General features: G+C 36.9%; 2 protein-coding genes across 3 annotated transcripts; both read left to right on the top strand.

Moving 5' to 3' along the window:
• Nucleotides 1-747: 747 nt before the first annotated feature.
• LOC132278154 (uncharacterized) lies at nucleotides 748-3,777 on the top strand. Its single transcript, XM_059779967.1, has 4 exons — nucleotides 748-957; nucleotides 2,531-3,037; nucleotides 3,204-3,353; nucleotides 3,647-3,777. Exons 2-4 carry the CDS (start codon nucleotides 2,596-2,598, stop codon nucleotides 3,775-3,777), a joined length of 723 nt encoding a protein of 240 aa, XP_059635950.1. The 5' UTR covers nucleotides 748-957; nucleotides 2,531-2,595.
• LOC132279187 (ankyrin repeat-containing protein ITN1-like) lies at nucleotides 3,214-5,519 on the top strand. 2 transcript variants are annotated; one of them, XM_059781121.1, is made up of 3 exons: nucleotides 3,214-3,353; nucleotides 3,647-4,521; nucleotides 4,728-5,519. In XM_059781121.1, the coding sequence occupies exons 2-3, from the start codon at nucleotides 4,234-4,236 to the stop codon at nucleotides 5,337-5,339; spliced, it is 900 nt and encodes a 299-aa protein (XP_059637104.1). In that variant the 5' UTR covers nucleotides 3,214-3,353; nucleotides 3,647-4,233; the 3' UTR covers nucleotides 5,340-5,519. The 2 variants fall into 2 exon arrangements, with proteins under 2 accessions (XP_059637104.1, XP_059637105.1); XM_059781122.1 differs by having other exon boundaries at nucleotides 3,214-4,521.
• The last annotated feature ends 14,227 nt before the right edge of the window (nucleotides 5,520-19,746 follow it).

Genomic DNA, 19,746 nt, shown 5'->3' with positions numbered 1-19,746 from the left:
TCACTTTCTTGCCAAGAAAGGCCTTTGACGAGGCCAGTGCTGATGGCCCAAGTCACTAAGATAAAATATACTCGATATGTGAAGATTTCCATAATGTCAGATAACTCTATATTGTTAATTTAATGCAATTATTCATATTAATTGTATGTTTCCTGAATAGACAAATTTACATTTCAGTAGTATGAAGTGGCAATATGTATATTATAGGGCAAAGTTATCAACAGAACCTTGTATAAACTATTTTTAAATTATTAACTATTGGATTAGAATGATTTTTTGCAATTTACGAAATGCTGAATAATTATTGGTAGTGGTGGCATTGTTGTTTGATGTTTGATTTACCTCGTAATAAACGGAGTTTGAACCGTCAATTGGGTGTAATTGGTACCATCAGTCCTTACTAAATTTAGTTTGCATTGACTTGCCAAAGAAACAGAAGAACCTGCCAAGAATTTGATCATCTTTTCCACCATTCCAAGATTTTCCACTAGGCGACGAACAAAGTGAGTCAGCTTGAATTCGACATCAATATCATTATCATACTTACGTGGATCCTCATTGCCACCTTTGCCTCCTCCAATTGTGAAAAATATTGGGATTGACTGTTAACAGTGTTTGTTTTTATAGTCATACCCAAGTCATCAATATCTTATATTCAATTATTAGAAAACAAAAAAACTGTTTTTGAAAAAAAAAAATTTTTTTTTTGAATAAAGTAAGCTTAAAGTTGAACAACACTTGGTCCGGTCTGTGGTAAAATGGGCCATACCATCTTCTTACAGGTTAAACCTGAGACGTGGAAGGAAGGGAGAGCTCCAAGAAATGCTGCTGCATCTTCCACGAAGAAAAGCCCTTTGACAATGATCACGATCATGGTTGCTGTTCCAGGAACGATGAAGGGCCCAGCACGACTCATTCTTGATTTATCTATTGGCTTCATCCTTCTTCTATCTTTATGTAAGTGTAAAATTCTTGGAAATTACTAGAATTGGCTCGGAGCTTCATTTTTCTGGCTATAGTGTATATTGTTTGAATTGTTAATGTGATTTTATATCATTTAAACAAAGCACCTATTTTCTAAAAATTTATTAAGGGTTAACCCGATATTTTCTAAAATTTTAAAAAATTTCTCTCCACAGCAAATCTGCCACCTCCATTCCCAAACCCTAAGTTTGTAGTCGTCAACACATGGGGACTGAGTTCCTCGGCATATTTTGATAAAAAAAACACCAATGTGTTCCATTCCCAGTTGATCTAGCTCCATATCAAATGTTTTTGGCCATGTTGAAGTCGGGCCAAATAGTCTATGTTTTAAAGACGAGTCGGGTATTGTTTGCTTGATTGAGTTGAGGATTAGTATGATTGATGAACTTTGATCAGGGTTGAAGATAGGGAAGAAGGAGCTATGGAGAGAGAATGTAGTCAATACTTTAATCACGAGAGAGAATGAGTTGAGGATATACACATCTATGTTATTTCAAAATAAGAAAAGTAAGAAATACTAGGTGATCTACTTACTTTTGATATGGTCTAATACACATCTATGTTATTTCAAAATAAGAAAAGTAAGAAATAAGGAAAACATAAGTAGAGATTACCTACTCACCCATGAATAGGCAAGTATTGTCCGACAAAAAATAGGATCTTTCCGTTTAACGCGTTATGACTTGGGTATGACTCATCTCTAATTTTTTTCTACTAGTGTGGACCATTTTGGTGTTGATAGGGTGGTACTGCTACTGCAGGACCCAAGATTAATATTTTTTTTCCCAAAGGTACTGGACCCAAGTATTGTCTATATAAGTAGTCATTATCTCCTCATGAAGACTCTGCATAAATGGCAATTATGGCATCATCTTCCATCTCAAAACAACTGTCTGACACTCGTATCAGTAACTTGGGCGGTTGCCCTTCTGGTAAGTTGTCTCTCTGCTTTCCAAAATTAATTATTAACTAAGAAGCCAAAAAGTTATATATATATATATTTTAAGTACAACATTTTCTGTTTATTAGCTTTGATCTGAGTACAGTATTACTATTTATCGTGAAATGTTTGTATATATATATATTAGTGCATTTAAAGGGACAGAAACAAAGCTTGATGTCAATGAGTTTTTAACCTCTAAAGTAGTCACCTTGTAATATTGTAATTAGCATGAATTTTCAACCCCTAAAAAATCAAATTGTTTGGAAAATATAAATATTATCTGGGTGGTTGATGATATATAAGATGGAAAAAGATGAGATATCAAGTGGAGAAATTTTGGTGCTGAAAAAAAGTTGGATTTTATTTGATGCTGCCTAAGGAATTTGCAGAAGTCATAATCTGTGTGTACTTTGCACAATTGTGATGCCTTTTATTTTTGTTTATTTTTCATTTTCTTCTTCTTCTTGATTGACAGTGGAAGTACTCTGACCAGAGATGATCAAATCAGTGTTTGTTGCAACTTGCATTTATAACATAATTAAATTAGAACTGACTTTTGGTCGTCAATTTATATGTATTGTGAATGAACACACACACACGCAGAATCAGAACCAAAAGCTGCGGCATCAGAGGATCTAAGAAGGTACCTGCCAGTGTACAAAGCTGCAATGAAAGGCGACTGGGAGAGTGCGAAAAAAATGTTGGCCCAAGATGAAGATGCAGTGACAGCCTATATCACTGCAAACCATGAAACACTACTCCACCGAGCAGTTGGGACAGGTAAAGCAATTCATTTTGTGGATAAGTTGGTCGGACTAATGCCAAGGGAGGCACTTGCTTTACAAAATGGCCAAAACGAGACAGCCCTCAGCGTTGCAGCCAGGTTTGGCAACACAAAAGCCGCAATTATATTGGTGAACAAAAACCCAGCTTTGCTTCAAATGAAGAACCATGATGGTTTGTTTCCAGTCCACTTGGCTGCTTTGTATGCCCACAAGGAAACTCTTTTATATTTAATGACCGCAACCAAAGACGATCACCATCCCAGTCCATATGCAGATCAATCTGGTGTTCAGCTTCTGGTTCATGTAATAGTTTCTGGATTATTCGGTCAGTAAGCTTAATTCTCTTCGAGCTAGTACTATATCCAATTTAGATCATATAATCGTTGCCACAAAATCAATTATAATATGCTAAAATCAAGAATCAAGAAATCGATCTGTACTTGATTTGATATATATGATCCGATGATGATTGGGTAATTGTACTTTTACAGACGTGGCACTGGATTTGGTTCATCATCACCCAAATTTGGCTACATTGAAACTTGAAAATGTTGACTATCCTCTGAAAGCACTCGCTAGAAAGGCATCTGCATTCCCAAGCGGATGTCAACTCAACTTTTGGCAGCGTTTCATCTATGATCGTTAGTTGATTTCTCCAGCCCAATCCTTTTTTCTTTTCTATTCACAATCTTTCTTTTGTGAACAAGAAGACTGCGAAATTGTGAATCAATATGCAGAATGGTGTTATCAGCTTTTATTTTTAAGAAGTCGACTGATTACTGCAAATACATACTAGGTGCTTTATGATCATAAAGGACTACATATATGGAGCTTAATAATCAAGGGATTATTTATAGCAGGAAACTATACAAATTTGATTAAAAGTGGAAGCGAGTGTATACTGAGTTAATTTTCTATATATTTTGACTTGAAGGTGTTCCTGTGAAGTTGGAAAACTACCCTAACAACCCAAATGCTGATGACATTGAGAATCCAGCGGACAACTGTCAACTGTTTCTTCAGATGAGTGGCAGAGGAAACTTGTTCATCTCTGGTTTGTCATAAATTTCTGTTTAATCAAATGCCCAAAAAGCAATGTTTTAAAGTTTGTCTAGCTAACTTGATTACCATACATATAGGCAATTTAAATCAATTGATTAGCAATAAGCCAATATTTCATGTCCTAGTCCATAGTCTGGAGTTTTCCTCTCAAATTATCCAACCAGTTTGTTTTCTGGTACAGTACGCCAAAAATTGAGTGTCCTACCTGCCAAAGTCATGGAATTAGGTAAGAGACAACAAAGAGTCCATTTAAGTTCACATAGTTTCAATTGAAACCTGTGACATCTTTTGTTTAATATATAAAAAGCAGTGCTGAATATCAAGCACATCCAAGAGGAAAAATTGAAGCATCATCAAGCTCTTCAACTTGTCAAATGCTTGTGCAAAGGAATATATTCATTTGGTGATTACAAGGCAATCAAGCACTTTCTCGCAGAACCAGTCATTGAGGCAGCAAGGATGGGTATTCATGAGGTTTTAGAAGAGCTTGTGGATACATTTCCTGATTCAGTTTGGTCCTCTGATGCAGATCGCCGTAAAATATTTCAAGTTGCAGTTACATCACGTAGTGAAAATGTTTTCAACCTCATATATCAGATGGGTGACCATAAGCAACACATGGCACACCTTAGAGACAGATCCGGTAACACCATATTGCACTTGGCTGGGAAATTGGCACCTGCGCATAAACTCAATCTTGTTTCTGGTGCAGCTCTGCAGATGCAGCGTGAGTTACAATGGTTTGAGGTAACGAACTTATTTCTCTTGTTCCATAGATATTTAATGGTGGTTCCTTTTTTTGCAAGAAACTTTTAGATCCCAAATCACTTTCATACCCCCAAATTTTTTAGTTGGATTGTATAAAAAATTTATTTTTCAAAATTTAAAATTGTACCTCATATAAGAAACAGAGCAAAGTTGTCCATTGTTTTAAAGTTTCGGTTATCACGCAGGAAGTGAAAAAGTTTGTCATCCCTGCCTACAATGAAATAGAAAACGACGCAAAAAAAACACCAGCAATGGTATTTAGTGAGGAACACAAGGACTTGGTAATAGAAGGTGAAAAATGGATGAAAGACACAGCAAATTCATGCACAATTGCAGCAGCACTCATTGCCACTGTAGTATTTGCAGCAGCTCTTACCGTACCAGGCGGCGACAATCCGGATGGCCTCCCAAATTTTTCCAAAGAAACTGGCTTCATAACTTTTGTCGTGTCAGATGCAATCTCTCTGTTCACATCCACAGCTTCCATGTTAATGTTCTTGTCGATTCTCACATCACGCTATGCAGAACAGGATTTTCTCTACATTTTACCCAAAAGGTTGATAATTGGACTTGTTACCTTGTTCCTCTCAATAACATCAATGATGATAACCTTCAGTGCCACGCTCTATCTTGTGTTTGGCCACAAAAAAGCCTGGATTCTTATGCCAGTGGCTGCATTAGCTTGTTTACCAGTCACCTTGTTTGTTTCCTTACAATTTCCCCTACTAGTGGATGTGATCTCTTCGACGTATGGTCCTGGCATTTTCGGTAAACAAAGTGAGCGTCCATTCTACTAAGAACACCAAAGAAGTTGGAGGAGTGAAGGTTGCAGCTACAGGTACTCTGCATCTGTACACACATAGTGATCAATGACAATATAAAGACTTAGCACATCGTGCAAATGTAGAAATAAATGTTGTATCTACTTGGTGTTCCTGAATCTATTTCCAAGAGTTAACTCTGATATTTTATCAATAATTGGTGTTTCTGCATTCATGAGGCCATAATTGCTTCTTTCTATTTGTCTCTGCTTGCATTGCCTTTTGCTGTAGAAGTTGTTGTGGCCAGTTTTCTGCTGCAAATGCAATCATGTTAAATACATGCATGGTTAGTTCACATTAGTAAAGTCTAAATTCTATCCAAATTAGAAAAATAAATAAGTTGTGCAATTAATTGTCAACCCTAATTATTTATTAGGCAAATTGCATAAAAACATCAATATTACAAAAACAACCCATTTGTATTGCAAACAGCCTCCAAACTAAATGAATCCATGACGCTAAACTGTCAGTCGTTATTAGCAACTGGAAATTACTAGAATGTCCATTATTGTGTTTAAATAAAAATATGAACTGAGAAAAATAAAAAAATAACTTATAGTAGCAATTGTTTGCAAATGGTGCACATTAATGTCATTTCTTCATTTGCTAGGTTTCAAATTAATAACACTATTGAGATGTGTAAGCAAGCAAAAAAAAAAAAAAATAAAATAAAACTTAGACTTATAGTAGCAATACTTTGCAAATGGTCCACATTAATGCCATTGCTTCATTTGCTAGGTTTCAAATTAATAGCACTATTGAGATGTGTAAGCAAGATGATATTTAGTAAATAAGTACCGTTATTTGTTATGACAAACAATTTTTGTAACACTCAGAAGCAAGCTATTACACATCATCATTTATAATGAATCTTACAAGAGTTACAAGTGTTGTAACTGTCGCAATAAATATAATTTTCCTCAATTCATATGAAAATAAAATAAAATGCATTCACCATTTTCTTGAGAAGAAAAACTGCTTAAAATTACAAGTCAATACAAGTCGTTTCATTTTGGTCTTCTGAACAAGCTAAGTGGCCCTTTCACTTAAATATCACTTCTGTAATGTCTGTGTCTTATTATAAATATAAGTGCATATGTGTATATATTTTTGTGTGTGTCTGTGTGTGTGTGTGTGGGGTGTAATTTAAAAGCAAAAGGAGAAGAGAAAATAAAAGAAAAAAAAAAATGGTGGGACCCACCATTAAACCAATTAAGGGCCAAAGAGACCACATATGATCTCATTTCTCTCTTCTCCTGCTGGTTCACACTCTCACCCTCTTTCTCTGGATTTTTTTCTTTTTCTTTGGCCACAAATCCTTGCACCTTGATTTCTCCCTCATTTCTTAGTGTTTTTAAGTGCCATTTGCGGCAAATTGAAGCCCACGGCGAGGTCTTCAAATCCATACTAGCAATTTCAGCTTTTAGCCATTCGAGGGAGTCTGAAAATTGAGACCCATTTTGAGTGTTTGAGGTGAAAATTGGGGCTTTTTATCTATTTAGAGATAGGGGTTTCTAACCCACATTTTCTTGTTCCTTTGTGAGTTAATTTCATGTAATTGTTGTTAATTTGTCCAATTGATAATAATTATCCTAGAATAATTGTGTTGTAATGTATAAAGTTCATAATCCTTTATGAATTGTTGTCTAGCATGACTAATTTGTGTAAAATCTAGCAAATTACTTGGTTGTTGTATATACGTTGATGTGTAGTTATGTGTATTAATTGACTCATGTGAAGAGCATGCCTAAATGTTGATTTTTATATGCTTATCATGCTAGATCTCGATTATATAAAAGCATATTGTAGTTTTACTAAAAAAATTCTTGTGAATCATGCTATATTAATTAAGTTAGAGTTAGTTATAGAATGATAAACTTGGACATGGCATGATGCATCCATGCACTAGCATTGGGCATGAAATGGGATTAATGTGATTTGAAATGAAAAAGAGGAATTTTGGGAATAAGTTTTGATTAAAATGGTTTTGAGAAAACCCGGTTGTTACGGGGTTACCAAAAGGCCGGTGTGTTAATATAGCCTAGAGGGAACTAGGGAGATTGCCCTAGTGTGGTTGAGCTAGCTGGGCCCAAAATGATGCCGTGGGGGTACTAAGGGTCAGGGACACTAGCCAATCCTTCTCTCGTGTTGCTGCGACGTCACCAAAGGGCGAGTTATATTAACAGTTTGAAAGTGATGGATTTGAATGTTGAAAATGGGGAGCGACATCGGCATGCATTGCATTTCATAGTATCATATTGTGTATGCTGAGATTGGATTTAATGTTGTATTTTCCCGACATAGTATGACCCCGATTCCTATTGTCCTATTCCTTGTTTGGATTCACGGGGACACAAGAGGTGTGTCTTAGGCACTACCTACTGAGCAATTTTGCTCACCCCTTTTTATTTAACATTTTTTTTTTTAGGAAACGGGAAAAAAGTGGTGGGTGACGTTCCACCACAGGCCTAAATTGGATTGGAAGATCGTTTTGCTATTTTTGTATTTAAGTCCCATTTTTTTTTTGTAAAATCTTAATTTGTTATATTTGGTATAGAGATCTGTGAACTCTTGTTATTGTAATTATATTTATGGGCTGTAATTTTATTATAAGTAGTTTAAACGTTGTAAGACATGGACTTTAGATCTTAACCATGTATTATTGGGATTGTAATCACGATATTTGGATTAAATGGTATGTGGATGCTCCACCGTGAGATGAACCATGTTGAGGCCTGATGAATGGATGAAAGGGATGCTGGAATGTATTATTTGTATTTTTATGTATTTAAGCAGGTTGTCGTAGGACCCCTTTTAGCGGAAGTCATGCCGAATTTTTTTTTATAAATGGTATCAGTTTAAGGATCGTTACAAATTTGGTATCAGAACTTTGGTTCAAAAACCATTAGGACGACGAGTAGAGGTGTAATGTTTTATAGTTTCATATATATATATATATATGTTATTAGATTTTTTTTAAAGGAAAAAATAAATGGGCCCCACCCATGTTTTAAACACACAAAAGGCCATAAGGCCATTACACGACTCCATTATTTTCTCTCTCTCTCTTTGCTGCAACCATTATGCTCTTGGCAGTTTCATTTTTTTTTTTTCTCTTTGCAACTTTAAACCTTAATCTAGTTATTTCCTTTGGGAATTTGGTAGAACATTGTGAAGCAAAGTTGGAGAGCTCGTCGAGGTGTTCAATTTGATAGGAGCCAATCACTATTTGGCCAAGCCTAGGGATTCTGAAATTAGGTCTTGGATTTGGGGATTTTGGGGGTTTTCACTTCCATTGAGCTAGGGGTGTTCTAATATACAATTTCTTGGCCTTTTGTGAATTTTTCCCCTTAAATTTGATCCTAAGCATGCTAAATTTTCATTACCTAGCTTCTTGTTGTTGTAGTTATGTGTAATTAAAATGATAACTGTGTTCCATGAGTTATTTGAGTTCATATACATGTCTATTTTCATTGCGATAAGTGAGCATACTTAATATTTGATATGTTGTATGTTATATTATTTATTTATTTATTTATTTATTGTCTTGAAAAGAAATGGATGCTATGGTTATAAATAAATAAAATAAATGAATGTTTAGAAATTCTTATTGAATTGTGATGATGATGTAAATGGAATGTGTGAAAACTTATAGTTGAATTGATAAATTGAAACACACACATTCATCCATTCATTGGGAAAGAGAAAGGGGAAAAATATTTTTTTAGAACAAACGAAATTATTTTGGGGAAAATATTTTCTAAAAATGTTGCGAAAACCGGACTCCTAGGAGGCGCCTAGTGGTCCGTGATGTTGGTGTAGTCTAGAAGGAAATGTAGTTGAGTTAATTAGGCCGGATGCGACGCCTTGGAGGTGCCTTGTGGTTGTGGATAGTTAACCAACCTTCCTTTCGTGACGCCTTGGAGGTGCCTTGGGTCGGATTACACTAATGATTTGGTTATTGAAACAGAATTGTTTCGGAAATGGGGAGTGATATTTGCATAACATTGCACTTCATGACATTGTGGTAAAATTGTGATTGGTTGATATTTGTTACATACTTGTTATTGTGGTTGAGAATGTACGTTTCCCTATGCCATGTTCCCGTTCACTTTTTATCTATTCGTTGTATGGATTCATGGGGACATAAGAAGTGTGTCCTAGACACTTCCTACTGAGCTTATGTTCACCTCATTATTTTAAACATTTTTCAGGATATGGAAAAGAGGTGGCGGACGACGATCCACCACAAGTTTAGACGAGCTTGGGGATCTATTTTATTTTTGCTATCTTTTGTATTAGAACTCTAATATTTTGTAAATGTAATATTAACTATCTTATGAGACTTTAGTTTAATTAGTATAATGTTGTAAGTTATGGACTTTTAAATTCTAACTACATTTTTTGGACTGTAAATTGATGTAACTAAAGTGTGTCCCTTGTTTAGATGAGATGGAGGAACGGGACTTTTGTATGTATGTAACCATTTTGGGAATGTAATATAATATCTGTATTGTGCGTTGGGACATGATAGGTTAGATTTAAGGCCCAGTGAGGCCATTGCATTTATTTTTGTATTTCAACAGGTTGTAGAGAAACTTTTTCTGCGGAGGTCATGCTGAAATTTTATATATATATATTTTTATTATTTTGGTATCCTTTTGGGGCGTTACAAGAGGCCTACCTAGGGTTGCATGGGAAGTCGTTTGCATAGTTTATGTGATTAATTGTTAAAGTATTTTGCTATATGAAAAAGCATGCTTAACTGTTTACTTGCTTACGTGTTTATGTGCTTGTATGCTTATATTAATGTGTTCATTGCATAGTCTTGCATGCTAAATGTTAGTATAGCATCCTTTTATGTTGAGTTGTTCACGGTTGGACCTTGGTGTTATCGTTATTGAACCATTTTCTTTGTTTTATAAAACGATGTCACGGCGTGAGGAACCCAGGAAAGTTGGCTCTAGGTCAACAAGGGGTGATGTAGGCGAAAGTTCCAGCTCCAATCCAGCGGAGCCAGCTGATGAGGACACACTTCTTAGGGATTTGATTGCCCCAAGAGTTGTTCCTACAATGAGGGATAATGTGGAAACACCCATTGAAGAGGGTGAAATTTCGGCGGAACTAGTATTAAATCACTTGTTACAGAGAGCCTTGAGGGCTACAATTGCTTCTCATCCGCAGCCGGTACCTCAACTAGTACCACAACCTGTAGCCCAAGTTGAAGAGACGTCAGCACAGAAACGTCTCAAGATTATTAAAGGGTTTTCTCAGTTGATGCTGGTAATGTTCGAAGGTGGTGCGGATCCAATGGAAGCGGATGATTATATGGATCAAGTTGAAACTCAATTGACTTCTATGGATATGACGGATAATCACTTGAAAATCATCCTAGCCACTTACAAGTTTTCAAAGGATGCCAAGTTTTGGTGGAAACCGGTCACAAATCAGTATAAGATTGAAGAGATAAATTGGGATAGGTTTAAGGAGCTGTTCTATGAGAAGTATTTCCTTGCCTCCAAGAGGTGGGGGTTAAATGATCAGTTTATTGGCCTTATCTAAGGTAATATGTCAGTGACAGAGTACGAGAACAAGTTTACCTCACTCTCTCGCTTTGCTCCAGAGATGGTGAGTAATGAAGTTGATAAGGTTTGGAAGTTTATTTTTGAACTTGACTACAAGATGAGGCCGTTGTTAATAGCACAGGGCATCAAAGTTTATTCTGAGGCAGTGGAAAGAGCATTGATGCTTGAGGCGGAGGCCAAAGATAAAGATGCAAGAAGGGAACAATGGAAGCAAAAGAGGAATGCAAGGTCATTTTCAGAGGGACTTTCAGGGAAGAGGAACAGGGGTGGTTCATCTTAGTTTCAAGGGCAGCCGTCTGCACGATCTGCTCCTACCACTTCTTTGCCAGCTGGGTCTGATAGGAGTGGAGTCGTTTGCTTTCAGTGTCAGTAGCCTGGACATTACAAGTCCAATTGTCCCATGAGATTGACTTCAGTTTCTTTAGTTTCGAGGGCTTGTTATGGGTGTGGCCAGCAGGGCTACTTGATTCGAGACTGTCCGAGTCAGAGAGAAGGCACCACTAGTGGTAGAGGGTCACGGCAGAGGCTGTCACAGTCAGTTATAGTTCAGTCAGGTTTCAGACCACCGCCACCACCACCGCCTGCCATGTCTTCTTAGGGTTCACGACCAGTTAGGAGAGATACTCCTACTGTGTCGGCACAACAGTCTGGTGTCCAGATTGGTAGTTCTCAGGCATAGGCACCTCAGGGACGTGTTTTTGTACTTGCACCGACTGATGCATCTACTGGATCGTCAGTTCTCCGAGGTATATTTCCAGTGTTTGGTTCTTGGGCCGTTTGACTCTGGTGCATCTCATTCCTTCATATCATCATCATTTACACTTGCATCGGGGTTAGAGGTCAGTTTCATGGATCGGGCATTATGTATAAATACGTTAGTTGGGGTTTCAGTGTCTTTGAGCATAGTTGTGCGGGATTGTTCCATTGTGATAGTCGGGCGGACCTTTGTGTTTGACCTTATCCTCCTGGAGATGACTAGCTTTGATGTCATTCTCGGGATGGATTGGTTAGTTTCCTTTCGTGCCACGATTGACTATTTTGGAGGTAGAGTCACAGTTTGCACTCTCGAGTGAGACTGTTTCTTTTTCGTGGGAGATCGAAGTGATTCCCACATTTTATCATTTTATGGAGTTCGTGGACGGAGTCGTAGTGATTACTTCTTGGTTAGCCTTATAGCTGAAGAAGATGATGTTGTGGATAAAGATTATCCTGTAATTGTTCGTGATTTTCTGGATGTGTTTCCGGAGGATTTGATAGAGTTGTCTCCACACCGTGAAGTGGAGTTCACTATTGATTTAATGCCAGGTACCGCGCCGATTTCTATGGCACCGTATCGTATGGCACCAGCTGAATTGGAAGAATTAAAGAGACAGCCTGATGATTTGAGGATGAAAGGTTTTATCTAACCGAGTGTGTCACCATGAGGCACACCAGTCTTGTTTGCTAAGAAGAAAGATGGTTGTTTGAGGTTGTGCATTGATTACCGGAAGTTGAATCGTGCCACCATAAAGAATAAGTATCCTTTGCCAATGATAGATGATTTGTTTGATCAGTTGAGAGGAGCCAGTTGTTTTTCGAAGATTGACTTAAGGTCAAGCTACTATCAGTTGCGCGTTAGGGATGAGGATATCCCGAAGACAGTGTTTCGTACATGGTATGGATACTATGAGTTCCTTGTTATGCCTTTTGGCTTGACTTATGCGCCAGCGGTATTCATGGACTTGATGAACCGCGTCTTTCACGATTACTTGGACCAGGTTGTGGTGGTTTTCGTGGATGACATTCTCGTGTATTCATGATCTCGAAAGGAGCACAAAGTCCATTTGGGTATTGTTTTACAGATTTTGGGAGAGCATCGATTGTATGCTAAATATGAGAAATGTGAGTTTTGGCTACAAGAAGTGAAATTTTTGGGGCATGTTGTTTTAGAAGGTGGAGTGTCAGTAGATCCATCAAAGGATGAAACAGTTTTGAATTGGGAGCAACCCAAGAATGTTTTTGAGATCCGGAGTTTCCTTGGCCTGGCGGGTTACTATCAGAGATTTGTGAAAGATTTCTCCCGTTTGGCAGCCCCTATGACCCGTTTGACCCAGAAAGGGATCGAGTTTGTCTGTAATGAAGCCTGTGAGACATCTTTTCAGGAGTTGAAGACAAGATTGACTACAGCTCTAGTGTTGGGGATACCTGAGCGTAGCTTGGGTTATGTGATTGATTGTGACGCTTTACGTGATGGTTTGGGATGTGTGTTGATGCAGGATGGTAGAGTAGTGGCTTATGGGTCTCGACAGTTGAAGACTCACGAGCTTAACTACCCTACTCATGATTTAGAATTAGCAGCAGTTGTATTTGCCTTGAAGTGTTGGAGACATTACTTGTATGGTGAGAGATTCGAGGTGTACTTGGATCATAAAAGTTTCAAGTACTTTTTCTTCCAAAAGGACTTGAACAACAGACAGAGGCGATGGGTTGAATTCTTAGAGGACTACAATTTTGACTTGCAGTATCATCCGGGCAAAGCATATGTGGTAGCAGATGCCTTAAGCCAGAAATCTCATGGGACTTTGGCCGGTTTGGCTATTCGAAAATGGAAGATGCTTGAAGATCTGGCAGAGATGGGATTGCAGTGTTTTGATGACGGTGCTTGCTCTGAGTCAGAATTTTTGTTTAGTCTTGTGGCTCAACCTACTCTTGTCAGACGAGTGATTGAGTCGCAGAGACAGGATCCGGATTTGGATGCCATTCACACTTTGATCTCCAGTGGTGAGACAGTGAAGGATTGGACTTTGCATGCAGATGGAGGTTTACGGTTCAAAGGTTTGTTGGTTGTTCCTACGGTTTGTCACAAGGACGTCCTACGGAAGTTTCACACTTCCCGCTTTGCAGTTCATCTAGGTGGTACCAAAATGAATCACAATTTGAGACGCTAGTATTGGTGGAACGGGATGAAGAAAGATGTTGCTCAGTTTGTAGCTAAGTGCCTTACTTGTCAGCAGGTGAAAACCGAGCATCAGAGACCAGCTGGTTTGTTGCAACCATTACCTGTAGCGCAGTGGAAATGGGAACATATTGCTATGGATTTTGTAACAGGTCTTCCATGGTCACAAAGGGGCAATGAAGCCGTATGGGTCATCGTTGACAGGTTGACTAAGATGGCTCACTTTTTTCCTATTAAGGCAACAGATGATGCAGAGAAGCTTGGTGTACTATATGTGAAGGAGATTGTAAGGTTACATGGAGTTCCAATAACCATTATTTCAGATAGGGATGCCAAATTCACTTCGAAGTTCTGGGAAGGATTTCAAGTAGCGTTTGGTTTAGCGATGCATCTTAATACGGCATTCCATCCACAGACAGACGGCCAGTCGGAACGTACTATCCAGATCTTGGAGGATATGCTTCGGGCATGTGTACTTGATTTGAGAGGCAGTTGGGAGGATCACATTCCACTTATTGAGTTTGCGTACAACAACAATTATCAGGCGAGCATTGAGATGGCTCCATTTGAGGCGTTGTATGGTAGACTATGTAGATCTCTAGTTTATTGGACTGAGGTAAGCGAGACAGCAGCCTTAGGACCCGACATTGTACTCGAGACTACTGAGAAAATTAAGCTGATCAGACAGAGGTTGCTCACAGCTCAGAGTCGACAAAAGAGCTATGCGGATAAGCGGAGATAGCCGTTATCCTTTGAGGTGGGAGACCACGTTTTTCTTCGGGTTTCTCCACGGAAGGGTTTGTTGAGATTCGAGAAGAGAGGTAAGTTGTCGCCACGATTCATTGGACCATTTGAGATTTTGGACCGTATAGGAGAGGTTGCGTACAGACTTGCTTTGCCAACACAGTTGGACAGGGTCCACAATGTTTTCCATGTATCGATGTTACAGGAGTACGAGCCGGATCCATCTCATATTTTGAGTTGGGTTGATGTGGACATTGATGAGGAAGTTTCCTATGAGGAGGAATCAGTTCAGATCCTTGACACACAACAGAAGGTGTTGAGGAACAAGACGATACCATTGGTAAAGGCTCTATGGAGGCATCACGGCGTGAATGAGGCTACTTGGGAACTAGAACAGAAGGTTCGCTCCAAGTACCCAGCGTTGTTTTGTTCCTCAGGTATGTCTTGATTTCGGGGACGAAATCTTTTAAAGTTGGGGAGAATGTAATGTCTGTGTCTTATTATAAATATAAGTGCATATGTATATATATTTATGTGTATGTGGTGTAATTTAAAAGCAAAAGAAAAAGAGAAAAGAAAAAAAAAAAATTGGTGGGACCCACTATTAAACCAATTAAGGGCCAAAGAGACCACATATGGTCTCATTTCGCTCTTCTCTCGCTAGTTCACTCTCTCACCCTCTGTAATACCCCTAATTTTAAAAGGATAGTTTCGGTATTTATTTAATTATTTTATCGCATTTTAATTGAATTACTTGATTATTTTGATTTCGTGGCCATTTGTAAATATGTTTTTATTTGAATTAATTGTTTTATTAATTAGATGTTTAATTGTTGTATTAATGGTATGTTTTAAATGTTGTATTAATTAAATATTTAATTGTTGTATTATTTTTATTTGAATTAACTGTTCTATTAGTTTTATGGTTTATACGTTATATGTTTAAATGTTATTATTAATTAAGTGTTTTAAGTTATATGTTTAAAAGTTATATTATTTAAGTGTTTAATGGTTATTTTAATTGTATGTTTAAATGCTTTATTAATTAAGTATTTAATAGTTGTTTTAATTGTATGTTTAAATGCTTTATTAATTAAGTGTTTAATGGTTGTTTTAATTGTATGATTATTAGGAGTAATTAATTTAATTAAATACTATTAGTCGAACTAAATTACGTATTTAATTTAAAGTAATTAGAATTGGGAAGGGAAAATGATTATAAGATATTAGTATATTTATATAAGTTGTATGTCTGTGAAAGGGTTGAAAACCCTATTCACGCAAACACTAAGGGAGGTAGGAAAACAGTGGGGTTTGAAAGAGAAGAGAGGAAGGAAGAGATTTGGGGTTTTAAATCTAAATATTCAAAGGCAAGTTCTATTTCTTCTCTTCCTCTTTGACTTGTGTTCTATACAGACTTAGATCAATTTCAGGAGAATTAATTGGATTAAAACAAACTTTTTACATGTTTAAAGTCTGAAGTTACAATGTAAATATGTATGTAATGGGTTTGTATATTCTTTTATAATTTGATAAATTAATGTATGATTTGTGTTCTGGATTATTTAAAATATGTTCATATGATGTATATTAGGTATTGGGGCATTTTGGGAAGAGGAATCAGAACTTTGAATCTCCAACAATGGAGGTTTGAAGAAGAACCTGTAGAAGAAGACGATGTGCAGTGCCGTTTTGGCCGATCGAAAGACGGGTTCAGTCAACCGATATGTCGTAGGATTTGGGAATTCTTAATGTTTTTTATACTATTCATGTTAATAGTTGTTTGGATTTGTTTTTATTATTTTAAATTGTTAAAATAAATTTATAGAGGTTATGGAATGCATGATTATAATTATTATGCTAAGATATTAAACAATATGAAATTTTAAATGGAGTTGCATGTTGTTAATAGAGAGGATAATTGCTTAGATTTAATTTAGCAATTTAATATGGTGTGTATATGATTTAATCATGTAGTTGTAGTATATTATGATTATATACATGACTGATTTATATTATGCTCATCTCTGTATTTAATTGATGTGATATTATATATATATATTTTTTCATCAATTGTGAATTGTGTGATGAAATGCACCAGTATGAGATGGTGACATTTTAGGGATGGATTAACTTATCAGTTAAGTCCCACCTATTTTGTATAAGGGAATTGATTAACTAAAATATTAAGTTCTACTTATATTCAAGTCAGGTCAACGAAACAAGTTGAATGACTTATAGAGGATTAATTATAGTTGGATATGATGGATTATATATATATAATTATGGTGTCATGGTATGAGCTTGAGTCTCAGGATCAGTGGTTAGGGCGCGTATATCGCCAGGGATGAGTAGTTAGATATAGTGTAATTGTGTGCCCTGGTAGGTCTAGGTATTCATGCCCACTATATGTGCGTTTTGCGTGATGCCTACTATTCAGGTTGAGGCAACCCTAGAGTCTAGTGAGGTTCCTTTAGTGTGTATTTATATATATATATACGGACTACTAGTTACTGTTGGATTGACTAGGATGTATACGTATATCGGGTCTCTGTTTAGGATGTAGTAGATTAGAACTTGTTCGTGGGTCTGAACCACTATTATTTTTTCAGGTGTTCGATAGTTCCAGTCTTTAAGGTTGTTCGTACTGAGCAGAGATAGTCTATCATCACTCTTCCGATCTGATGTAGGAGTCTTCCTTATGTTTTAGTTTAGATGTCATTGTTATTTCAGTATTTAATTTCAGTTGTTTATGGTTAGGGGTGCACATAATGGATTCCCGAGTTGTAATGATATCAGATATTTTTGGATCTTGTCATTTGGAGGATTATTTAATAAGTCTTTTAAGGAGTTATGATTATTATTATTATTATTTTTTCCTTTCATTTTATTTATTTATTCTTTATCTTTCTTGTACTCTATGCTTGTTTATATACTTAATTATTTGGTATCCCTCGGATCTGTGATCAGACTTGATCACCCGCGACTCTAGATCTGAGGGGTATCACACCCTCTTTCTCTGGATTTTTTTTCTTTTTCTTTGGCCACAAATCCTTGCACCTTGATTTCTCCCTCATTTCTTAGTATTTTTAAGTGCCGTTTGCGACAAATTGAAGCCCACGACGAGGTCTCGAAATCCATACCAGCAATTTTAACTTTTGGCCATTCTAGGAAGTCTGAAAATTGAGACCCATTTTGAGGGTTTGAGGTGAAAATTGGGGCTTTTCATCTATTTAGAGGTAGGGGTCTCTAACTCACATTTTCTTGTTTCTTTGTGAGTTAATTTCATGTAATTGTTGTTAATTTATCCAATTGATGATAATTATCCTAGAATAATTGTGTTGTAATGTATAAAGTTCATAATCCTTTATGAATTGTTGTCTAGCATGACTAATTTGTGTAAAATCTAGCAAATTACTTGGTTGTTGTATATACGTTGATGTGTAGTTATGTGTATTAATTGACCCATGTGAAGAGCATGCTTAAATGTTGATTTTTATATGCCTATCATACTAGATCTCGATTGTATGAAAACATGTTGTAGTTTTACTTGAAAATTCTTGTGAATCATGTAATATTAATTAAGTTTGAGTTAGTTATGGAACAATAAACTTGGACATGGCATAATGCATCCATGCACTGCATTGGGTATGAAATGGGATTAATGTGATTTGAAATGAAAAAGGGAAATTTTGGGAAGAAGTTTTGATTAAAATGGTTTTGAGAAAACTCGGTCCCCACGGGGTTACCAAAGGTCTGGTGTGTTAATATAGCTTAGAGGGAATTAGGGAGATTGCCTTAGCGTGGTTGAGCTAGTTGGGCCCAAAATGACGTTGCGGGGGTACCAAGGGTCAGGGACACTAGCTAATCCTTCTCTCGTGTCGCTGCGGGGTCACCAAAGGGTGGGTTATATTAACAGTTTGAAAGTGATGGATTTGAGTGTTGAAACTGGGGAGCGACATCGGCATGTATTGCATTCCATAGCATCATATTGTGTATGCTGAGATTAGTTTTAATGTTGTACTTTCCCGACATAGTATGACCCCGATTTCTATTGCCCTATTCCTTATTTGGATTCACGGGGACGCAAGAGGTGTGTCTTAGGCACCACTTACCGAGCAATTTTGCTCACCCCTTTTTATTTAACATTTTTTTTTTTCAGGAAACGGGAAAGAAGTGGCGGATGACGTTCCACCACAGGCTTAAATTGGATTAGAAAATCGTTTTGCTATTTTTGTATTTAAGTCCCATATTTTTTGTAAAATCTTAGTTTGTTATATTTGGTATAGAGGTTTGTGAACTCTTGTTATTGTAATTATATTTATGGGCTGTAATTTTATTATAAGTGGTCTAAACGTTGTAAGACATGGATTTTAGATTTTAACCATGTATTGTTGGGACAGTAATCACGATATTTGGATTGAATGATATGTGGATGCTCCACTGTGAGATGAACCATGTTGAGGCCTGATGAATGGATGAAAGGGATGCTGGAATGTATTATTTACATTTTTATGCATTTAAGCAAGTTGTCGTAGGACTCCTTTTAGCGAAAATCATGTCAAATTTTTTTTTATAAATGGTATCAGTTTAAGGGTCGTTGCAAAATAAAATAACCAGTTATTCATTGCTATCTCAATTAATTAATTAATGCTAGCCACCAACTCATGTACTCATGTATTTCAGTCCTCCTCTGATCAGTGTAAAATACTCCTTAATATACATCACTTCCTTTTAAATGCCCTGTTTTTATGTGTAAAGGTTAAATGACCTGTTGTTTCCCCCCTATTATTGGTTCTTTGGAATGAAGACAATGCAAGTCCTATACTACTAATGAATAGGCACCGCATGACTTTTATAGAAAAGGATCAAGAATTCATGCAATTGTGACCCGTTTTGTTTTGGCTCGGGTCGTGTTTTGGCCCAAAAATTGGGTTTTTCACCTGTTTTGTTTTGCAGGTTGTGAACCTTGGTTGTAAACCCCAACTCAATATATAAGGGTGTTAACTCAATATATAAGGGTGTTAAGGTTTGTGGTGTGTGAGAGAACAGAGAGAGAGAGAGAGAGAGGTTTGTGGGTCTTGAAAATATGCCGAACTACGTAAATCTTTGCGTCTTG

Source organism: Cornus florida, unplaced genomic scaffold (genome assembly GCF_030987335.1).
Source record: "Cornus florida cultivar Cherokee Brave unplaced genomic scaffold, ASM3098733v1 CherokeeBrave_3.0.0_Hap2_Chr10, whole genome shotgun sequence".
NCBI lineage: Eukaryota > Viridiplantae > Streptophyta > Magnoliopsida > Cornales > Cornaceae > Cornus > Cornus florida.
This window is presented reverse-complemented; position numbering and strand designations above follow the sequence as displayed.